Raw genomic sequence first — 23,820 nt, 5'->3', positions numbered from 1 at the left:
TGAATTCTCCATTTGACCAAAGTCTGCCCCCAGAAATTCAAACTTCCCCTTCTGCGAGTGTCACTATCAGAAACAGATTCTTTTTATCCAAGGTCACATAGCCAATTTTAAAAAAAAAGGCCAGATGTGGTGGCTCGCTCCTATAATCCCAGCACTTTGGGAGGCCGAGGCGGGTGGATCACTTGAGGCCGGGAGTTCGAGACCAGCCTGGACAACATGGCAAAACCCTGTCTCTACTAAAAATACAAAAAATTATCAGGGTGTGGTGGTGGGCAACTGTAATCCCAGCTACTTGGGAGGCTGAGGCAGGAGAATTGCTTGAACCCAGGAAGCGGAGGTTGCAGTAAGCCGAGATTGTGCCATTGCACTCCAGCCTGGGTGACAGAGTTGAGACTCTGTCTCAAAAAGAAAAAGAAAAAAAAAGTTTTTTTTCTTTTTGTAGAGACAGAGATTTGCCATGTTGGCCAGGCTGGTCTTGAACTCCTGAGCTCGAGCGATTTGCCCGCTTTGGCCTCCCAAAGTGCTGGGATTACGAGTGAGCCACTGTGCCCAGCCACAGCCAATTTTCTTGAGGCTGAGTTTCATCATTAAGTGTATGTCTATCAGATTTTAACCCAAGTTCACAAATACATTGATATAGGACATACACTAGAACGTCAGTCAATTTATTAATAAAAATACAACTGTTAAATGCTTCAGTGGCCTAACTACTGCACTCTTCTTTCTCTCTGCAGTTCTGCTTAAGGGAAAGGCAAATTTTCAGTATGTTACTTTGTGAGTATAGAAGGAGAACAAATATGTCGTGGATCTTACAGTTTCTCAGCTAGCCCAGCATGAGACATTCTTAAGGGGTATCTTTGTCAAACAGTTGGCCTGTTGAACCCTTTTATTTTCAATACTTCCTTGGCTGACAAACGCCTTCCTTCGTTTCTCCAAAAGGAGTGCAATATTAACTCTTTTTTCTAGTTGCAATTCCAGTGCAATTCTTCCTGTCTGAGATTCTACATCCTGGTTGAGTTTCGATGGTTTCCAAATTCCTTATGCAGGCATTTAGGGTCTTTCCATTGCTCCCCTGCCCCCAGAAATGCATTCATTTTCCGTGGCTTTTTACTAGTTTAACTCTTAGAGGGCAATCTTATTCCCAAGTTTCTGAGGGACACTTTGTTGGAACCAACAAACATTGTGAGTAACTATTCAGATATCAAGTAGAATGAGGATTCAGTAAGAAGCCGCAGGACTTGGCAAATAAAAGGGTCATTGGGCGAGCTCAATACTAACAGTTTCGGTAAGCTTGTGGGAGTGGACCCCCTGGGAGTGGACAAATGAATCTGAATTCCTTCGTTAGATATCTAAGAAGTGCTGGACCCTCAGAGTAAAATATAAGTAATTACAGACGAGATCCCTACCCTGGTGCGGCTGAGAAGGAAAGGTGACCTAAAGTCACGACAATTGTCTAATGATACAGTTCATGTTGTTGAGGAACTGTACAGGGCTGTGACAGCCTTTAAGAGGTGGCTCTGGCCTAGTGTAGAGGTATAGGAAGGAAAGGTTCTGAGGCAGAGACGTAGGACTGGAGATGTGAAGGCGTGGCACAGTGGAGCAAGACTTTTGGCGTACGCAAAAGACAGCCTGTGTGGCTACAGAGCGGAGAGCGAGGAGAACCGAACTAGGCGAGGATGGGTAAGTGGAAAGAGTAAAATAAAGCTCCTAGAACGAAGGGGCCAGAGTGGACAGGAAACGGGGGGAGAGGCGGTTCCACTTAGAAACTACAATTCCCAGGAAGCATTCGGCAGCCACAAACGGATGTGAGGTGAGGCGGGAGCGGCGACCTTTGAAGGAAAAAAGGAAGTGTTTGGACGACAGCGAGCGGGAGAAGCGGGGTCAAGTAGGTAGGGGCGCGGAGCGGGAGGGGCAGGCGGGCTCCGGCGTGCGAGGGCCTTGGCCAGCGGAGCGTTTCGCGGCTCCGTGTCGTCATAAGGCGGTGGCCATTTTCGCGGGCGGAGGCGGCCTGGCGGGCCCTGGGAGAGCTGGGACGGGCGGCGGGCGGGCCTACGGCGGCGGCGGCCGGGTGGCCTCGGCCACCCGCTAATTGCATCTTTTCCTGGCGTGTCGTCTGCAGAGGGAGCACTATGTCTGCGGAAGTCCCCGAGGCAGCCTCCGCGGAGGAGCAGAAGGTGAGCGCGCGGGGCGTGAGCCCTGGGCCCTGCCCAAGGCCGGGTCTGGCGGGCGGCCTGCTCCCGCCAGGCGGAGGGGCGCGCCCGAGATGCGGGGCCGAGGCGCATGAGGCCGAGGCTCCTGCGCCCCACCTTTGGCTTCCCGCCGTCGCTGGCTGGTGCGCCGACGAATTGGGAGTTCCAACGTGCCCCGCGTTTACTCCGAATGGTGCCTTTTGTAACACCTCCGTGGGTCGCGGTGTTCCTCAGTCACTTACATTTACGCGAGAGCCCAGGACGCAGTCTTTGGGCGTAGAGCCTAAGTTTTTCTGTAAGCCTCAATTTGATTAGGAAGTTTTATTTTTTCCTTTGAAGAACTCTCCAACTACTTGTATTGTAAGCGTGCGGTTCATTCCAAAGGCAGTGCCTCGTGTGCGGGCCGCGATGTGGGCCAGGATTGGCATTTCGGGGCCAACCCTTGTAACCATGGTCAGTGAGTAAAGTCCGGCCTTCAGTGTCTTCACCTGTAAAGGCCGAATACTGGTGCTTGCCTCCCACGGCGGGGTGACGCCTAGAGGAGGTGAGTCAGGTGTAGTGTGCAGCGCAGTCTGTGCTCAAAAAGGTTTCAGTCGATGGGACTCAAATATGGTACTTGACTAAAAATCGAAAGGGTGGAATTTTAAAATTTTACTCACGAAATTAATCAGGGTTTTATTGGAAACAGGAATATTTTGTAAACGCCCTTGTGTCTTCCTGATGTAGGGGAATAGGCCAGGAGTGTCACTGTGGTTCAAATTATGAATATCAGGCCTTTGTATTTATCTAGGCTGGTGTTTGTCTCTCCCACTGTAATTATTTCCACCGCCCTGCCCTCCTAGGCAGGTGTGACTGGCCGAGAAGTGAGAAAGGGCCGAGGTATCTTGTCTCCTAAATTGTTTATCAACAATTTTTCTTACAAATCAGGTTGTGTTGCCGTTAAATACGATTTTGGTCTACTGCTTGACCTTCGTGCGGGTTTCTGCTTAATGTTGCACTTATGTCCTAATTAAGTTGGGAATTGGGTTAGTGTTCTAAGCCCATTCCATATGTTCTTAAAACCGTGTTAACTTTTCTTGAGTTGGGTGCTTCTGTTAGGATGTTAAAGTAATTGAAAAACAAGAAAATAACATATAGCATAGATAAAAGTCCAAGTTACCACATTATTTGAGAATATCCCGTGAAAATAGATATATTTACACATTACCAAAAAAATGGATTTGGGGGGCAAAAATACAAATATTAAAGATTGCAATCTTAACAGTATTATTAAGTATCACCTGCTTATTGTAAAATGCGTATTGTGTTCATTATTGCTTGAAATTTAGGAGCCCCCAAAAATAACAAGTTCCTATCTGTGGTGTTTTGCCTTAAACACTGACATCAAACTTAGCATTAACTTCTGGTGCACAGTAGTGTGCTATGTAATTTTGTTTGATAAGTTCTGTTAGTATGTTGCCAAAGTATGCAGTATTGATTTCTAGAGTGTAAATACTTTTACTTGGAAAAGCCTAATGTATCTTTTAACAATATTAAGGGTAGCTTGAACGTTTTCTCTTATTGATTGTCTACATTAAACATTTAAGGTGTTTTGGTTTTAGCTGCTGTCATTAAAATCAACCAAAGTGTGTTAGGAATATAATGTTCCTTCTTAAATTGAGGATTGGCTGTAAATGCTAAGTGCCTGTGGCGTGGATGGTGTCCCTAACCATGAAGAAAATGTGCACAGTCACTTCTGTGTTCCTGTGGGCCAAATCACCTGTTTCTTCTATTTGGAAGATCAGTTCGATGACCTAAAAAATTAAGTTATTGTCTGTGTACCCAATTGACCTTCCACTTAAAGCCAAAGTATTCAGCTAAAAATACCTTTATAGTTTACTGGTAGGTTGCCTGTTGCCGCTAAAGAATTAAGGTAGGTAGCTGGGCCTTGCATGGAGTAAAAGCTAAGTCACTTTCTCTATCTTGAGTGGTGTGTGCACCCTTGGTAAGAGAAGAAAACCAGATAGATTCCTGTCTTGTATTAGGATACAATTAAATATGTACAAACTTAAAAAATAAGTATAAACTCTTATCTCTTAACTTGTATACCACTCTAAGACTAAAACAGCCAGGTGTGGTGGCTCTTGCCTATAATTCTGGCACTTTGGGAGGCTGAGGCAGGAGGATTGCTTGAGGCCAGGAGTTTGAGACCAGCCTGGTCAACATAGTAAGATTCTGTCTCTACAAAAAAAAATAAAATAAAATAAAAATTAGCCAGGTGTGGTGGCATGTCTGTAGGCCTGTAGTCCCAGCTGCTTGGGAGGCTGAGGTGGGAGGATCACTTGAGACCAGGAGTTCGAGGCTACAGTGAGCTACTTTTAAAATATTTTTAAAAAATTTTAAAGGCCTGTGCTGTGGCTCACAGCTGTAATCCCAGCACTTTGGGAGGTCATGGCGAGTGGATCACTTGAGGCCAGGAGTTGAAGACCAGCCTGGCCAACACGGTGAAACCCTGTCTTTACTAAAAGTACAAAAACTAGCCAGGCATGGTGGCCCACACCTATAATCCCAGCTACTCGGGAGACTGAGGCATAAGAATTGCTTGAACCCAGGAGGCAGAGGTTGCAGTGAGCTGAGATCATACCACTGTACTCCAGCCTGGGCAACAGAACAAGATTCTGTGTCAGAAAATAAATAAATAAAATAAAATTTGGCCGGGCACGGTGGCTCACACCTGTAATCCCAGCGCTTTGGGAGGCCGAGGCTGGCGGATCACGAGGTCAGGAGTTCGATACCAGCCTGGCCAATATGGGGAAACCCCGTCTCTACTAAAAAATACAAAAATTATCCGGGTGTGGTGGCACGCACCTGTAGTTCCAGCTACTCAGGAGGCTGAGGCAGGAGAACTGCTTGAACCTGGGAGGCGGAGGTTGCAGTTAGCCGAGATCGTGCCACTGCACTCTAGCCTGGGCAACAGAGTGAGACTGCATCTCAAAAAAAAAAAAAAATTTAAACTAAAACATTAAATACAACAAAGCCAGTCTAAATTTTTGATTGTGTGCTTGGTATTTTGCTGAAACTAAAATTCCAGTGTATTTGGAATATGGCAGCAATTGTTAAAAGTTGAGGGAGTTTTTGAGTTTGTCAAGTAAACACTCCCCTAGGCCATGTGGTGGCTCAGTTCCCCTTTTAAGAGTAAACTATGAGGTCACTAAGTTTCCAGAGTCATAGATACAATCACATTTTAAGTTCAGTTCCATTCTTTTCTCATTTTCTTGGACAGTTGGAGTAACCTGCTGAGTCTTTGTCAAAGAAAGCTCAGATGCAGAACCCACATAGCACTACTTAGATGCAACGTGGTGATTCAGATTCCCCAGAATATGCTTATATTTGCCTTTGAGATAACCACTGAAGTGAAAACAAAACATTTAAAAGTTTTGAGCACAGATCTCATGAATCTATCGACAGTAAGCTAAGGCATGTGTACTAGTCCTGGAGGGGAGAAGAGGCAAGTGGAAACTTAAAACAGATAAATCTGGCCCTGCAGCGTGGCTCTTGCCTGTAATCCCAGCACTTTGGGAGGCCAAGGTGGGAAGATCGCTTGAGGCCAGGAGTTTGAGACCGGCCTGGGCAACATAGCAAAACCCCGTCTCTAAAATAATAAATCTACACCTGTAGTCCCACCTACTCCAGAGGCTAAGGGGAGGATCACTTGACCTCCAGGAGGTCAAAACCACAGGGAGCTTTGATGGCACAACAGTGAGCTTTGATGGCGCCACTGGGTGACTGAGGGAGACCCTGTCTCAAAAAAAAAAAAAAAATGGTAATTTTAATTGCACTGTGAGCAGCTTGTGCTCAGGGACCCTGGTTTATATATCTGTTCTCTCACAGCACTCAACATTGTGCTTGATATTATTTACAAAATGGTTGAATGGATATTCCTCAGAACTTTTCTGTTAAAACCTTTGCCAAAGTACTATTTCAAAACAAATGACAATGCTAGTACCACAGAGAAGAATAGACCATGGTAAGATGAAAACCTTAGCTTAGACCCACTTAAGAACTCTTGAACGAAACTACAGTGATGTGTGTATATATTTTTTTGTTTGTGTTGTGGCCTTAATTTTTTTTTTTTAAGATCTCAATAGCAAGTTTTCTAGAGGTTATAAGACTCACCAAACTAATATGTCTTGGAAAGGATACCTACAAGAAAGCTGTCAATGAAATTATTTGTCAGGTAAAAGATACAGGTTGGTGCCTTTATGAGTGGTAGAAGAGGAAAAGAACCTTTATCTACATTATTTTAATATATCAACCATAAAGAGATATAAATTGTTTTCCCATGCTTCCAGTATTTTAAAAATAGGAGTTCATATTGGTATTTTCAGGAGCTCTTTTGACACTACTTTTGGTTACCTAAAGGCTGAAGAATGTTTTTGTTATGTTTGAGACAGGGTCTTACTCTGTTGCCCAGGCTGGGGTGCAATGGCACAATGATAGCATATTGCAGCCTTGAACTCCTGGGCTCACCTAGCCTCCCACCTCAGCCTCCGAGTAGCTGGGACTGCAGGTGTGAGCCACCGCCTCATCCATGTTTTCTATTTCTATTCAGAGTGAACACAACATGCTCCCTTGGTCTCTGCAACCATCGATTCCTAACAGCCTAGAGGTAAACCTCAGAAAAGTTTTTAAATGTTTCTCTTAGCCGTCTAAGCAGTTTGCGATACAACAGTTTGTTAGGGTTGCTTCTTTTGTTTGTGCAAGACATGAATGCTTAACTTCTAATCCTGAAGCTGTGTTTACTATAACATAAAATATTAAAGATGAGCTGATGGTGAAATCCTCAAGTGTGGAGAAAGTTTCTTAGCTTTATAGCTTTATGGAAACAAGTACATTGTATTTTTTCATTCAGATGAATGAACTTTTATTGAACATTCATTAAATGCTAGGCACTAGGCAAACAAAGACTTAATAGAATGACAACAGTAATTTTCCATAGAGCTTGATACAGTATTGGTACCTTCCTGGCAGTATCCCAAAGGATTTGTTGGCTTTCATTAATCCTTTCTAGTTATTCGTCAATCAGTGCATCAGTGAACATGTTGCTGAGCAGATAGAGGAGAATTTGCTTAGAGTGGTCAGATTTTTATTGCTGATGTTGCTGTATAACCCTCCTCTGCCGAAGGCTGAAAAGTGGTATCAGTCATTGAGACATAATTGTGCTCAGTGTATAATAGACTACAAAATAATCCTTAGTTATTTTGAGTGTCCTTTTTACGTGTATATATTTATAACTTATACCCCACCTATTCACAGAAAGGATTTCTGATGTATTTCAGTGGTACAATTCAAAAAAATGCACATGCCGAGACAATAACTATTATTAAAAATACTGTTCTTCAGATTTTTGTTTGTTTTTTGGATACATACATCGTATACATGTATCTGTGTGTAAACATGTATCTGTGTTACCATATCCTGGGGTTCCTTTCCCAACTTGTAGCCAATAGCCAAAAGTTCAGAATTCTGCCTTCTGCGGACCCTGTTATCAATTTAGAAGCTACTTACCTAAGTAAATCCATTTACATTACAGCATCTATTTTTAAAATGTAGTAAAATTGCTGTGTAACACAAAGGCTTCTTGGAGAATGAAACTTCAAAACCACATTTGAATCATAAAAAATACTTCTTCACGGTGGCTCACACCTGTAATCCCAGCACTTTGGGAGGCAGAGGCAGATGGATCACGAGGTCAGGAGTTCAAGACCAGCGTGGGCAAGATGGTGAAACCCCGTCTGTACTAAAAATACAAAAATTAGCCAGGTGCGGTGATGGGCACCTGTAATCCCAGCTACTCGGGAGGCTGAGGCAGGAGAATCACTTGAACCCAGCGTGGGGAGGGGTGGAGGTTGCAGTGAGCCGAGATCGTGCCACCACACTCCAGCCTGGGCGACAGAGTGAGACTCTGTCTCAAAAAAAAAAAAAAAAAAAAAAAAAACTTCTTAAGCTTGCCATCTGCACCCCCTTTGTTGGCCCTTTCTATTGTATCTTTTTCATTAATTTCTGCTTTTTATTTCTCCATTTTCTTTGGGCTCCTTTCTTTGTCTAACTTCTTAAATTGGATGCATCGCTCATTGAGATTTAGCTTTCTTCTCTGATATAAGCCCTTGAGAGATACTTGCAATATCTGACAAGTTTTGGTATGTGTAGGGTTTTGTTTGTTTGTTTTTAAAGAAACAGGATCTCACTCTGTCTCCCAGGGTAGGCTTAAGTGACCCTCCCACCTCAGCCTCCCAAGCAGCCAGGACTATAGGCATATAAGCATCTACCACGACACCTACCTAATTTTTAAATTTTTTTTGTAAAGGCCAAGGTCTTACTGTGTTGCCCAGGTAGGTCTAGAACTCCTATTTTTTTTAAATACTCGTGCTTTCTTTTTTAACCAGGAATTATTTAGAAGTATGTTTTTAATTTCTAAATATTAGAGATTTATAATTTTTTTCTTGTTACTGACTTCAATGAATTGCAGTCATAGATGGTGGTCTGGAAGAAAATAGTTAAGATTTGCTTTATGGCCTAGTATTAGTCAGTTTTTCCATTTGTGCTTGTGGAAGACTATGCATTCCCTAATTGTTAGATGTGGGAATCAAGTGTCTTAACTACTTTATCTTTTATAGCTATCAATAATTGAGGAAGGTGTGTTGAATTCCATAGTAGTGGACTTGTCAGTTGCTGCCTATAGTTCTGTCAATTTTTGCTTTGTATATTTTCATGCCATTTTATTAGTGGCACAGTCCAGCACAGTGGCTCACGCCTGCAGTCCCAGCACTTTGGGAGGCCAAGGCAGGAGGATTGCTTGAGGCCAGGAGTTCTAGACCAGCCTGGGCAACATAGGAAGACCATGTATCTTAATATAAAAAAAAAAAAGTAGGTGCACTGCAGTAGCTCTGTTTTGGTAAGGATTTTTTGCCTGGTATGTTACCACCACCACCCACCCTCAGTCTTTTTACTTTCAACCTATGTCCTTGTTTTTAGATTTTTTTAAATGTGTACTCCACAAGTGGCTAGGTTTTTTTTTTTCCTTAATCCAGCCACTGGATTTAAATGGACAGTCTGTTGCTTCAGTATGGTTATTGTGGTTATTAACATATTGGGATTTGTTTCTCCTTATCTTTGGTTTCTTTTTGGTATTTAAAATTTTTTTATTTTTCTTCCTTTCTTGCTCTCCCCAACACTCCTTTTTATTTCTGCTATTTAATTGGTTCCCCTTGAAATTTTTCATGCATTCTTAACTAAACAAGATGTAAAAATTAAGATTATAAACCCTTTTCTAAATTATACATGACCATAGAACACTTAAACTAAAAATATGGTACTGTTATATAGTATTCTTTTCTTTTTTAACTCCACATGATAAAGATATTAAAATTACAATATTGACTTGTTATCAGTATATGTTTATGTATATACCAATTTTCTTTGTTTAGTAATAGTCATTCCTGTCCTTTATCCCTTACATCCTAACCTATTTAACCCAAAGTTTGATTAGTTTATGATTTAATCTTTCTGTGATTCTTTTTGGAAAAAATAAACAAATAACTATTGGCTTATCTCCCCTTTGTTTTCATTCTAGCTTAAGTAAATGTTTAGGAATTCCCTTGAGGTCCAGAAACATGGAGTCACATCAAATTGTTTTCTATTTTGCATTTTTGAACATGACTGTGGATAAATCGCTTATTTTACCTGCTTTTATCAGTGTCCTGTTGGGAGACAGGAGCAGAAACCACTTTGCATGTTTTTAAAAAGGAAGGAATATGATTTTTAGGGAATGAGGTTACAAATTATTAGAAGGAGTAGAGGAACAAAAGGGAGGAAGATGGTGTTTCCAGAGGTAAGGATTACAGAAAACCTTTGACCCTGCAAGGATGAGTACTGTTCAGAGTCCACCATCGTCTGCTTCCCTTGTCGTGTAGCTGCTGCTAGAGCCCCTGTTTATCTGCTATATGTCCCTCTGTAGGAGCTCATAGGGGCGACTGCTGTCTGCTGTTGGTGGTGGCATCACCAGGAGCAGAATGGATTCTTTCATGCCTTTTAATCTGGCATAGATGCCGTTGACAGAACCTAAAAAGAACTCAGTAACTGTCAGAACATTAATGCATGTCCAAGCACTTGAACTAACTTATCATTAAGGTCCTAGAACTGCCTACCTCTGTAGAATGTTTCTGTAGGATTCATGAAAAGTATCGTGGAAGTCTTAATGGTGTTTACCACATTTAAAAATCTAGATTAGGTCATCTTTTCCCCCCGTTGTTAAATCCGACTGAAATTCTGAATCCAGTTAGGAAGTTGCAGCTAGCAGGGGCTTTCAGTTGTGCTATGTATTTGGCAAGAAAGTTCAAGAATTGGCTTGTTTTTTTCTAAGACATGTTATAAATTCATTCTAAATATAAATGACATTTGCAGCTCATAGATGCTGTTTTGCCCAAAACATTTTTTAATTTAATTAAGCATGCTTAATATGATATATCAATGTATTCCTTATTAAGAAAACAAGGGAATGCGGCTGGGCCCAGTGGCTCATGCCTGTGATCCAGCACTTTGGGAGGCCGAGGCGGGCAGATGACCTGGGGTCAGGAGTTCGAGAACAGCCTGGCCAACATGGCAAAAAAAAAAAGAAAAAGAAAATAAGGGAATGCCAGGATTGTGTACAAGGTATTTTCCTTTATATATCAAATGGAGGAAACCTGCAGAAACACTGGAAACTAGAGTAAGTTGCTACCTACATACAATTTTCCTTTAAAAATTTTTCAGGAATTCAGGGAACTATTAGAATTGGAGAACTATTTCAAATCAAAGGAAGAAGTGGAGAGCTCTCACTTCCTAGGCTCAAGAAAGCTGAATTTTTATTGGAAATGTAGGACTCCAGTAACATCCTTAATTTGAAGGTGCAGGGACTAAAGGGTGACAATTAGCTTGGGATCCTTTTCAGCCAATATTATTTGAAGCCAGCTGTGCAGGGAAACCCAAGAGTAGGCCTCTCCTCCCACATCCACTTCTAAACTGCAGCACTGAGAACACCCTTGGGCTGCAGTAGATATCTGCAGTGAGGGCTGAGCCACATAGAAGCTGTGCAGTGACTCAGCCTGCCTTCCTACATTAAACTTGGTAATCTTACATTTATGTTTATTTCTCTGGCTTTGGTGATGAATATGGTGTAGTCATATCTTAGATGGGGTTAGGTTCTAATGTTAGTAAGGGAAAAAAATCACATATAGCTAAAATCACCCTTGACAAAATTCTAGAGAAGGCATAATCATATTGGAGACTGCCCCATCAATTCTCAGTAGAGCAGGTAGTCACTTTTATGTCCAGTGTTTGAACAGATGGCTAGATGGCTAGGGTGATTCTTAAGTTGAGTGCTAGTTAAGGTAATAGGCTTGTGTTGTACGGGCTGAGATTTTAAACACTGCAGTGATAAACAGCATGTTGGTGTACTTATGCTCTGCAAGATACCCAACGAGAGACTAACGTGGGAATGGCAAGTTTGCATCACATACCTCACACTTAGCTCTCTGGAGCATACCCTTCTTGAATGGAATGACTGGTAGACTCACCACTATTTAAATTCTCTATTTCTGGCTAAGTGCACATAATTGAATGTCGTGCATGTCAAGTGAGTGAATGATGTGGCCACTGTAAAGAGATAACATAAATGGATGAATCTGCAACATAAAAAGAGGCTCCACAGAAAACAGTATTTGACAGAAGCAGCTTTTTTCTCAAAATTCTCCGAGACTGAAAATGAGAAGATCTAACAACAAATGAAGAAGCAGTTCAGGATGAAATACTGATAATATATAAAGTGAATGAAGCTGATTATAAAACATGTATGAGATCTGGACGTGGTGGTGCATGCCTATAATCCTAGCACATTGGGAGGCTGAGGTGAGAGGATAGCTTTGAGGCCAGGAGTTCAAGACCAGTTTGGGCAATATAGCTTGACCTGTAATTTTTCCCCCCTGTGGGTACAAAGGAAAGGGAAACAGGATCGTCATCTTTTTTTTTTTTTAATGTATGAATATAATTTTGAGTGAAATATATGCCAAAATTTTATGAAGTTTTTTTTTCTTTCAGTGCTTAGATAGATAAATGGTTTGCTTGCTATATAAGAACATAGGTTTGACATTTATGGATTTACCATTCCTGCTTTGACTATTCCTAAGTAACCTGGAAGGCTCAAGATAGGCAGAGGTATGTGATTTTGCTGATTTAATGTGCAGAAATGAGTCCATTACTTAGAAAATGTGCCTTGCCAGCTGCCCGGTTTATCTATCTCAGGACAGCTTTTTCTCTTTCTCTTTTTCTTTCTTTCTTTTTTTTTTTTTTTTTCTGTTTTGTTTTGAGACAAGTTCTCGCTAGACCTGGGTATGCACCCAGGCTGGAGTGCAGTGGTGTGATCATGACTCACTGCAGCCTCAACCTTCCGTGCTTAAGCAGTCATTTTGCCTCAGCCTTTTGAGTAGCTGGAACCACAGACATGTACCATCATGCCCGGCTAATTTTTAAACTTTTTTTACAAAGGCTGGGTTTTGTCCATATTGCCCAGGCTGGTCTCGAACTACTGGCTTCAAGCGATCCGCCCAGAGCTCCCAAAGTGTTGGGATTACAGGAGTGAGTCACCGTGCCCAGCCTGTTTTTCTTGTTTCATTCTTCTGCAGTACTTGCCATGAAGTAATAAACACTCCTTCCCTATTAAATATAGCGCTTTGAAAGAAAGCAGACTAAATCAAGACTGTTGTTCAAAGTGAATAGATGGAAGAATTGATAGTTCTGTCAGGAAACAGGTTTTTGATATATTAAAGAATAGGATGTTTGACATGAACAGAGTTTGTCATTTTAAACATGGGGGAGAGTTAGGCAATGAAATACATAGATGTGAGGATTGACAAAAATGATGTTTCTCTTCTTTAAAAATATCAGGATGGGCCAGGCATGGTGGGTCATGCCTGTAATCCTATGATTTTGGGAGGTCGAGGCAGGATTGTTTGAGCCCAGGAGTTCAAGACCAGCCTAGGCAATATAGCAAGACGCCATCTCTATTATTTAAAATAATAAAAATATTAAAAATTTATTATAAAAAAACAGATATCAGGATCATCTGTATTCAAGAAAAATGTACTGATAAGTAGGCTGCTGTTAATTTCTAGTAAAGAATCTAAGTAACTTCAAATCATACATAATTTTAGATAAATAGAAAAAATCCTGTATATTTTAACAGTGTTAGGATGATTCTCTAAATATAGGCAAAGAACTGAAGAGTTCCATAGAAGGTGACTAACTATAAATGTATTATACATGACTGGAAAAGTAATGGCAAGCAAGACTTCAGAGCTGAGCTATCTTGATATTTTTATCCAGTGTGTGGGGTGTTACACATGCATCACAGCTATAATAGAGCTATCACATGGATCTTTTGAAAAACAAGATAGAGATGTTTTAAAGGCTTCTGGGTTTGATTTCTTAGTCAGATGCTGTGGTACTTGGCATTTAACAACTAGAATTCAGAATCCAGATTTTTAAAGGTGAATTATTTTAAATAACTGAGTTGTAATAGAGAAGTAATTTATTTGAAATTATTTTAGGAAATGGAAGATAAAGTGACTAGTCCAGAGAAAGCAGAAGAAGCAAAATTAAAAGCAAGATATCCTCATCTGGGACAAAAGCCTGGAGGTTCAGATTTCTTAAGGAAACGGTTGCAGAAAGGGGTAAGTTCTCATGGGTAATTTCCAAATACTTAAGCCCTACAAACTCAGTATGCTGACAGATTGTGAAACGAATATCTGTGTGTATAGCGTTGTACTTTATCCGGTATGTACATATGTGTATATGTATCTGTAATGGGTTTTTCCAATATTTTGTAGTTTATAAATAAGCATTGTGAGAATCTACAACTCTTCAGCATTTTTAATAATAAACTATTTAAAGCATGTAGAAATAGTGCAGATATAACAGAACCCATATACCCCTTCCCAGATTTAATGTTTATATTTTGCCATGTTGGTTTCAGTTTTATCTTTCTTAAGAAAGAAAATGTTGTAGATACTGTTGAAACCCACCCTATATGTAAATATGAGCCCTTTCCCTTATCTCTCCAAAAGCAGCCACTAGCCAGAAGCTGGTGTTTATCCTTCTGCCCATATTTTGAAACTTCCATATTTTTTGCAGGTGATTCCCACACAACATTCGAAAGCTTAAAATACTTATTTGGATGAAATGATCACTTAATAAATGCACAGCTGTCTCCTTTATGTAATATGTTTCACAGTCAGATTTACTCTCATACAATTTAAACATTTTCATTTTCATAGTTCAAATTACTGAAGATATTATTTTCAAATTCTTGCCATGTTTTGTGAGGTAGATACCATTATTTCTCAATAATGAGATTGAGATAATGCTGGCCTGTTTGTTCCCTAAGTATTGTCCTGTGACCCCTTCCTTTGCCGTAAAAAATTAGAGAGTTCCATCTTCAGCTTAAGCATATTCAAATTATTTACTATACAGGGAAGGATGAAATATTACTTATGGAAGAGAATTGTTGAATGAGATGCTAAATCATGTTTCTCCTTAAATACATTCATATACTGATATCGGCTCCTTGCTTAAAACACATGTCTGTGTGTGTATTAGCTCTAGGTACATATGGATTGTTTTAAAGTGGCAAAAAATAGAATGGTATTTTTAATCTTACATGAAAGAATAATATTCACAGCTTTGAAATAGTAGGATGATGGAATAATGACACCAAATTTATGAAGATGTAAAACTCCCGTACCGTGAAATATATAATCAAGTAGGGAAGTTACTACAAAAATGTTAATGTCTAAAATACATACAGAAACTTTTAAATATATGAAAGGAAACTTTTAAGTGTACAAGAAAAACACTTAAGGTGCTCCTGGATAAAGGATTTTAACAGGAAATATAATAAACAGAAAAATGTTTATATATTATAGACATCAATGAAATGCAAATTACATCATAGTATTTATATAACTAAATTGCAAAAATGTTTAAAATAATACGTATTGCTAAGGTTGAAGTGAATGAAACTAATATGCTCTTTGTTGTGTTTAAACATTAAAAATTATTACTCATTTCGGAACAGGGTATGGATTAAGGTTTATAAAAATGTTCTTCAAATCAATAATCTCTTATTAATTAATCTAAGGGTATAATTCAGTACAAGGAAAAAGTCTTCCAAGTTGGAAGGTCCTCCTTATAGCTAATAACTATAATTAGTAGCAGCACCACTATTCAACAGCAGAGAAATGATTAAATAAATTGAAGTAAGTCAATAAAATAGTATTATGTGGTTATTTTAGAACATAAAGATCATAATATGGGGATAAATAGAAGAAGTAGAATGACAACTGTGTTTTTAGTTATGAGATAAATTAATCTTTGGCTATTAAATTATTTTGATTTGATTATTGTTTAGGAAATGTTTTCTTTGCTAATCTCCAGCATAACCTTGGCTAATAGGCTTTCTTCCAATATTGGGCCAGTTGTCACTGTAATTTTTCTCTAGCTTGAACTATTTATTTTTAAGTATCTTCAAGTCAGATTTCATATACATTGTATCTTGGAGTTGGTGTTGTAGATATAAATAGTTGAGAATGAAGAAAATGCCACTGAATCAAGAAATAAGTAGATAGAATTTGAGAAGTGAGCTCTTTAATGATTCTGTATTATAACAGAATGTCAGTGAATAAGTTATCTTATATGAAGTTTTGATTTTTTTTAAAACTCTGGATCACAGGTTCTGCGTTTTAATTTTCCTCTATCACTAGTTAGCAAACTTGACAAATTACCTTAGCATCTTTAAGTAGCTTCTTAATTTGAGAAGGTTTGATTAGATATTGTGATTATTATAATAGGTCTCTTCTTGTGTTGTACCCATTAATGTTATTATGAGGTTAATGTTATTATTAGACTTTTAACAATATGACCATGTACACATGACTACATAGATTATCAGAGCTGGGAGGGATATCAAGAAGCTGTGTGGCCTGTTTTTACATTTTTTATTTCTTTTTGCTTTTTGTTTTGTTTTGTTTTTTCATATTTGTAGGGGTTGTGAAGTCCCAAGAAAACAGAGAATCCAGTTGTAAGAAACATGGCTTTAAAGTTGAACATTACCACTTTAGGTGATCACTTAGTGTCAGTGTAGTTGTAAATGCTGATGTAAGTATGGCCCATAAATTTGGGTGAGAGGAGGCTTTTATAAGATTGTCATCTAGACCATAATTAATTTTTAAATATTTTCATTACAAACTCATGAAATTTAGAGATTGTTAAAGGCATATCATCATCATTGTTATCTGTGGATCCCAATTTGCTAAACATTAATTTAGTTCACTTCTCTATCTTAAAGCATTAGCTTCTTTCTCTGACATCTTTGTTGTTTTATTGTCTTTGCTGAATCTCTGCCTTTTGCAGTAACCTTTTCCTTTTTAGGGCAATTCTAATTGTCAGGCATTGATTTTAGTTTTATCTCTAGTCACACTAAATTTAATTCCTTTCCCCCAAGCAGAGTAGCCTAATCTACAGTTAATTGGGACCCCCTTGTGATGAACTTTTGCTTACTATAAAATTACTTACATTAGAAACTGCATTTATTACATTGGGGGAAAATCTGCCTAAAATTTACATGTGTGTTAAATTTCTCAGTATGTGCTTCTGACAAAATAAGAAGTTTGGCAGGCTGCTTTGTTCTCCTCTAGAGGCTACAAAATTCAGAAATAGCTTTTTAATATAATACAGTGCATCACAATTCTGAGGTTTTTCTGTCTGCTCATTTTAAAACATACAGAAGTGAAGCTGCAGAAAGCTTTAGATGGGCCTGTTCCAGGGTTCCTTGTTACTGTTCTGTATGGTACATATATAGTAATACATTAAAGCAGTTTCTGTCTTTAGGCCTTTGGGCCATAGACCAGGTCTGGCTTATCAAAAAGTGGATAAGCTTATCAAAAAGAGGAAAGCAGCCAATGAGACTTTTTCCTCAGGCCACTCAATAGTCTTATACTAAGCTGTGAGTTCCTAGCTATTTTGTTTTATCACATGAAGTATCCCTGAAGATATTAGCGTAAGATTCCATAAATATTATCTGTTTTCTTCCCCTTCACCCTTTGTCGAAGCCCTTGTTTCATACCTGGATTATTTCTTTTGCCAACCCAAGACTGAGATTAGAGTCCCCTTCTTTGAACACCATATAGCACTGTGTGTGCTTAAGGCAGTATTGTAATTGTTGGTTTACTTGACTATTGTCCCATCTTTGTATCTGACTCCAGCTCTCACATAGTGCCTCACATATAGCAGGCACTCAGTAAAGATGGGCTCAGCATGATAGGTGTAAGTTAGAACCCAGGCAAATTTATGTTTTCACTCTGGAAGTCAAGTAGGTTAGTTATATTAAGGTTGATGTTTAGATCTCATCACAATTTGCATGTTAGTGGTAAAGGGCAGCTAAAAAAAAAGCAGTAGTCATACTTCATGTCTCTCTGTGAAAAATGGAGGAGGTGTGGAGTAGGGATATGCATTTTAAGTAATTTCTAGTGAGTTTATTTCTTTCATTACTCTAATATTTATATTTTTACCTTAATTTTTGGTAAACTGCTCTAGTTCAAGTAAGTATGATTTAAATTCTTGCAGAAACACTTGTTCTAAATAACAGAATACCAGGAACTATAAATAATAGTTTTAATAACTATAATTATGGGGGGGGGTTGGTTTTTTTGTTTTTGAGACAGAGTCTTGCTCTGTCACCCAGGCTGGAGTGCAGTGGCACAATCTCAGCTCTCTGCAACCACCACACCCCGGGTTCAAGTGATTCTCATGTCTCAGCCTCCAGGGTAGCTGGGATTACAGACACCTGCCACCACAACCAACTAATTTTTGTATTTTTAGTAGAGACGGGGTTTCACCATATTGGCCGTTGTGGTTTCAAACTCCTGGCCTCTGACCTCAAGTGATCCACCCAACTCGGCCTCCCAAAGTGCTGGGATTACAGGCATGAGCCACCATGCCCAGCCAAATTATGTGTTTTATTTATAAAATAATTTAAGCAAGTGTTTCACCTGGTGGTTCCATTAGTAAATGAAAGGTTTTATTTCACTGCGTCTGGGACTTCCCAAATAGCTTAATATTATATTAGTCTTGATGGTTCTTTATTAGAACCAGAATGGTTCAAGAAAGCCTGAAGGCAGGTTCTTTTTTTTTTTTTTTTTTTTTTTTTGAGACAGTCTCACTCTGTTGCCCAGGCTGGAGTGCGGTGGGGCAATCTTGGCTTACTGCAGCCTCCACCTCCCAGGTTCACATGACTCTTAAGCTTCAACCTCTGGAGTAGCTGGAGTTACAGATGTGCACCACCACACCCAGCTAATTTTTGTTTTTTGTTTTTTGGTTTTTGTTTTTTTTTTTGTTTAGAGACAGGGTTTTGCCATATTGGCCAGGCTGGCCTGGAACTCCTGACCTTAAGTGTTTCGCCTGCCTTGGCCTCCCAAAGTGTTGGGATTTCAAGAGTGAGCCACTGTGCCCAGTCTGAAGGGGGGCTTCTCGACTGTTGACTTATGCTGGAACTCAGTACAGAGACTATTTCATCTAATTAATATTCCTGTTTAAATTTTTTTAGACCAACCTTATACGGACAGTATGGGGTTGCATTGACATCTTAAATCAGTAATTGCTAAGCTCTAATCTGAATTTTTTTTGTTTTTACTTATAGCAAAAATATTTTGATTCTGGGGATTACAACATGGCTAAAGCAAAAATGAAGAACAAGCAACTTCCTACTGCAGCTCCTGATAAGACGGAGGTCACTGGTGACCACATTCCCACTCCGCAGGACCTTCCTCAACGGAAACCATCCCTTGTTGCTAGCAAGCTGGCTGGCTGATTAAGAGGCTGAACTGCATGAATCTGCTAAATCTCATTATTTCTCCTTAATATGTTACTTATCTACTTTTTATTTCCTTTCATTCACTAGTCATTTGAGACTGACAGCTTTGCAGGTAGCAGTAGTGTGTGCTGCTATTGTGGAATATACATGTGTAGAGTTTTTGATTAGTTTAACAGTGCACTGGTGAAGAGGACATGTTAGAGCAACATAAGTAAACTACTTGAAAATAATTGTATATATTACCTAACTCCTAGTGTAGTACTGGTTCTAACAAGTAACAAGCAAGTTTTAAAATTTTAATGTTTTGGCTTTCATTACTTCATCTTAATTATAGCTTTGTATGTTACTCTTATTTAATATAATCTCTATTGTATTGATTTCTTCTGTATTTACCTTTTGGATTTTGTAAAACAGAAGTTTAAGACCACAAGTTAGAAGAAAGGTCACATATTTCAAACACAACTAGATGGGGCTCTGAAAGATTTGTATCTCTGCTTGAACTTGAATGGCCTTAAACCTGTTTCAGCTTTAACAGTAGAATTTTACTTGGGCAATATTTGCCCATTCTGGTGTAACTTATGTGACTCTAGTGCTTAACAGCTGCCGTTGAAGCTAATATTCAGTTCTGTAGAGTTAGAATACCTTTTGTTGTTGAAGATGTGAATGAAGTATGCATGTGCATTGACTGTTGAATTCACTTTTGTGCCATTTTTGTAAATACAGTAGTTTTGCACAACCTCTCACAAATGTCTGTATTAATTTCACATACTTAAAAAGTAGATAATGTGCCAACCAGAAGCACAAGAGTTCCTACACAAAACTCTGTAAATCATTATAGCTTTTGTATAATAAGAGTAGTTTACAATCTCGGGCTTATAGAATACCAAACTGAAATCTTAGTTCAATCTGCCATAGACTTAAGCTTTTCATTTGTTATTAATATCCATGACATTCAGTGGCCTTGTGCAAATATGATATGTTGCTTAGGCATATCTTTTGTCCTATGCAGAACCTTTCATTTTGATTTTTATGAAAGTTGCAATTCATGTAATTTATATAAACTTTTTAAATGTAGAAACTTTTTACTTCCACACTCAGTTTTGGAGACCCTAGAATAAAAGGCTTCAATACTCTGCATTCCATGCCCTCTGCCACCTGCTTTTTTTTCCCCTTTGTTCTTTGACTCAAATGGTATTGAGCTGTTTGTTGTATATGGAAGCATAGGTGTCTATATCCTTACTCTTTTATATAACACAATAATAGCGTTTTCCTTCTGATTTCTCAGTTGTTAACCTCTCTCTTTTTTTTTTTTAGGATAGGGCCTTGCTATGTCACCTGAGCTCTAGTGCAGTAGTGCAATCACAGCTCACTGCAACCTTACTCCTAGGCTCAAGTTAACTATTCTTGATCCTTTATTATTACTAATATTCTACAATTGTTTAAATAAAAGGAACTTTATAATGAAACGGTTCGGAATACTGGCTCAAGAACCTGTGTCAAGATGAGCTGAATTTTGGTAAATTATTTTAGGAATTATGACAAGCTAATTGAATTAGGCTTGTGACAATGAGAGTAATTTACATGACAGGTAAAACTCCTATTAAAAATGTTTAGATGTTTGCTTCTGTAGATGTCACTTTAATAAAATACCAATTTAGTTTTACTTGTGGCTTATCTAGTTAGAACTTAACAGACTTTACTGGGACAAGTTTACTGCTCTTGTAGGAGCTCCTCTCACAAGTAGTTGTAATGCTGTAGCAAGATACTCAGGATCAGTAGCTTGAGATGTTACTATTTTTCTCTTCATCTTTGACTTGCAGAGAGCCTCCCGTTTTTGGATCCAGGCATCTTTTCTGAATCCTGGTTCCATCAGTATACCTGCTCTCCTATGACCCCAAGTCATAGTCAATGGTGCCTCGAACATAGCACCTTAAGTTAAAGGCTGCCTAGTGCTCTGAGGAAAGCTTGCTGATTATCTTCCTGATCTACTCACCCCAAAAGGCAGAAAAGCAACACAGTCACTGCTGTGGTCATTTGTAATGTAAAGATCAGTTATATATATATATTTGTAATGAGAGCAAGTATATACTCATTATAGAATCAATTTAAGAAGTTTAAAATATCCCAGAGTAGAATTTCTATATCTAGTCTTTTGGTTTTTTTATGAGTATTTGCAAGTAATTACCATTAAATTCACACATGAAAGATTAATCTGAAAGATCAGAGAGACCATGTTATTCCTGACCACGATAGAACTGCTCCTGTGGTTTGGGACAAGTAATAAAACAACTGCTTGAGTTTTGTTTGTAAAATACACAATATTTGACCTACCTCAAAACGTATTGAGGATCTGTGAAATGCTAAGTGCCCAAAACAAAATATTGCTGATTGTCTTTTTATTAAAAGTAAATTTCCTCATTAAGCCAACCTGCCTTCTGTAAGTCACAGTGCTTAAATCTCAGGATTTTTCATTAGGAGAGACCTGTCGTTAAGGATTTGTAGGTATAATTGCTTAGCCTCCATTATTGGTGCTTGGGATAGAGAGGTTTTAGATTTTTGGTTTTTTTTTTTTTTCTGCCTCAAAGCTCAGTTTATTGAAGACATTTGTAAGCTATTGGATCATCACTTGAATCAAGATTTTGACTAGTGAGCTTAATTGTCCATTTCTTACAATTTCAAAGTTACAGTCTCAGAAATGGTTAATTTTAATAACTGTCCTATCATAAATTAATGTTGGAATAAATTGAAGTTGTTGATAAATACTTCATGAGAACTAAAGTCTGAAATAAATTACTTGTTTTATGTCCAATAGCTACTACATTTGATAGAACAGTTTTGAGGAACATTTCATTCTTGAACGCAGCATCTGACATGGTTCTCAGCAAGTTGGAATAGTAAGGATTATTGGCTTGTTTCGATGAGTGGAAGCGGCATGTTTGTAGCATACAAGTTATTCAATAATCTTGTGCTGATGACCTAAAAATATGTCTTAACTATTCATCAAGGAAAGCCTGGTGAAGCCTTTACTTGTTAACTACTTCAACAGTTGGAATTAGTTGCTCTTTTTACTTGATGAAACAAAACTATACCTCTGAATATTTATGGATACTTTTTACTAAATCAGGCTTGTGTTCTTAATCCAAATTAGTAAAGTTTTATGGAAGCTGAAATGGAATACAGTAGTCTCACCTTATCTGCAAGAGATACATTCCAAGACCCCTAGTGGATGCCTGAAACCTCAGATAGTACTGAACCCTTTATCAACTATGCTTTTTCAGTCTGACAACCAAGGCGGCTACTAAGCGACTAAGGGGCAGGTAGTATACAGTGTGGATAAGCAGGACCAAGGGGTGATTCACATCCCAGGCAGGACAGAGCAGGAGATCATGAGATTTCATCACTCAGGATGGCTTGTGATTTATTTTATTTTATTCTTTTTTTTTTTTTTGAGATGGAGTCTCACTCTTGCCCAGGCTGGAGTGCAGTGGTGCGATCTTGGCTCACTGCAACCTCTGCCTCCTGGGTTCAAGCAGTTCTCCTGCCTCAGCCTCCCAGGTAGCTGGGATTACAGGCGTCCGCCACCATGCCCAGCCAATTTTTGTACTTTTAGTAGAGACGGGGTTTCACCATGTTGGCCAGGCTGGTCTCGAACTCCTGACCTCAGGTGATCCACTCGCCTCGGCCTCCCAAAGTGCTGGCATTATAGGCATGCGCCACCATGCCCGGCCGGCTTATGATTTAAAACATGAATTGTTTATTTCTGGAATTTTCCACATAATATTTTTGGACCAAGGTTGCCTCAGGTAACAAACTACAGAAAGTGAAATTGCAGATAAAGGGGATTACTGCTCCTGTGCTCTAAAATTGGTGTTTGGGTGATCAGAAGCAGGTAGCCAATGGGAAGAGCACTTCTGAGTGATAACTAAAGCAGTTTCTTTGGTGGCCTTTTCACATACTCCAATGTTCAAGCATATTTTCCACTTTCCATTTTCTCTTTCACCTCATTTTGCCTCTCTATCCCCCATCCCTGCTTATTTCTTAAGCCCATCAATGGCACTCATTAAATTGTATTTAGGGCTAATGAATCGTTCCTTCATATCGTTTTCAATATGCCACAATTTAGGACACATTTAAAATTTTCTAAATATCCTAATCAATATTGACTAATTTGAGCCACATTCCCAACTCTTAACACAGCACACACTGCCAGTCTTCCCCAATATCTGTCTCTTCTCAATTCCCCACCACACCTTATAAAATTGGAATCAAAGATATCTCACTCTGTCATTGTTAATCTAAGAATAAAAACACTGACTTTAATGCGGTTTTACTAAGTTTCAACCTAATTAGGTAGGCCTCTAGGTATTCTGCAGATCACTGGTGGTCTTGATAGCCATTAATATATGTTTGTATTATGTTATTTTTCAACTAAATCGCAGTTGGAAAAAAACATATTTAATATTATGCCCTTGGATCTGTTACTGCATCACTAGCACTTGTGATGCAATAGAACACTTCGCCTGTACTGAAAGGGCCAAGAGTAAATGCCTTGTTTTGTTTTTGTTTTGTTTTGTTTTGCTTTTTGTTAAAACATGTCTATAGAGTTGGCAGTTAATGCTGAATTTGTCAAATACCCCTTCCAAAATTATACTTGTATTTAAAAAATAAATGGATCTACCTAATTTCTATTGA

The 23,820-nt window shown here is 38.8% G+C and overlaps 1 protein-coding gene across 9 annotated transcripts; it reads left to right on the top strand.

The window, feature by feature from the left end:
* Window positions 1-976: 976 nt before the first annotated feature.
* On the top strand, window positions 977-23,820 carry ARPP19 (cAMP regulated phosphoprotein 19). 9 transcript variants are annotated; one of them, XM_004056207.4, is made up of 6 exons: window positions 1,018-1,680; window positions 1,780-1,885; window positions 2,120-2,174; window positions 6,781-6,837; window positions 13,811-13,933; window positions 18,955-23,820. In XM_004056207.4, the coding sequence occupies exons 3-6, from the start codon at window positions 2,130-2,132 to the stop codon at window positions 19,123-19,125; spliced, it is 396 nt and encodes a 131-aa protein (XP_004056255.1). In that variant the 5' UTR covers window positions 1,018-1,680; window positions 1,780-1,885; window positions 2,120-2,129; the 3' UTR covers window positions 19,126-23,820. The 9 variants fall into 9 exon arrangements, with proteins under 9 accessions (XP_018866365.1, XP_004056252.1, XP_004056255.1 ...); XM_055363061.1 differs by having other exon boundaries at window positions 1,415-1,680; window positions 1,784-1,885; XM_019010819.4 differs by having other exon boundaries at window positions 1,547-1,680; window positions 1,780-1,889.

This window comes from Gorilla gorilla, chromosome 16 (genome assembly GCF_029281585.2).
Source record: "Gorilla gorilla gorilla isolate KB3781 chromosome 16, NHGRI_mGorGor1-v2.1_pri, whole genome shotgun sequence".
Taxonomy (NCBI): domain Eukaryota; kingdom Metazoa; phylum Chordata; class Mammalia; order Primates; family Hominidae; genus Gorilla; species Gorilla gorilla.
This window is presented reverse-complemented; position numbering and strand designations above follow the sequence as displayed.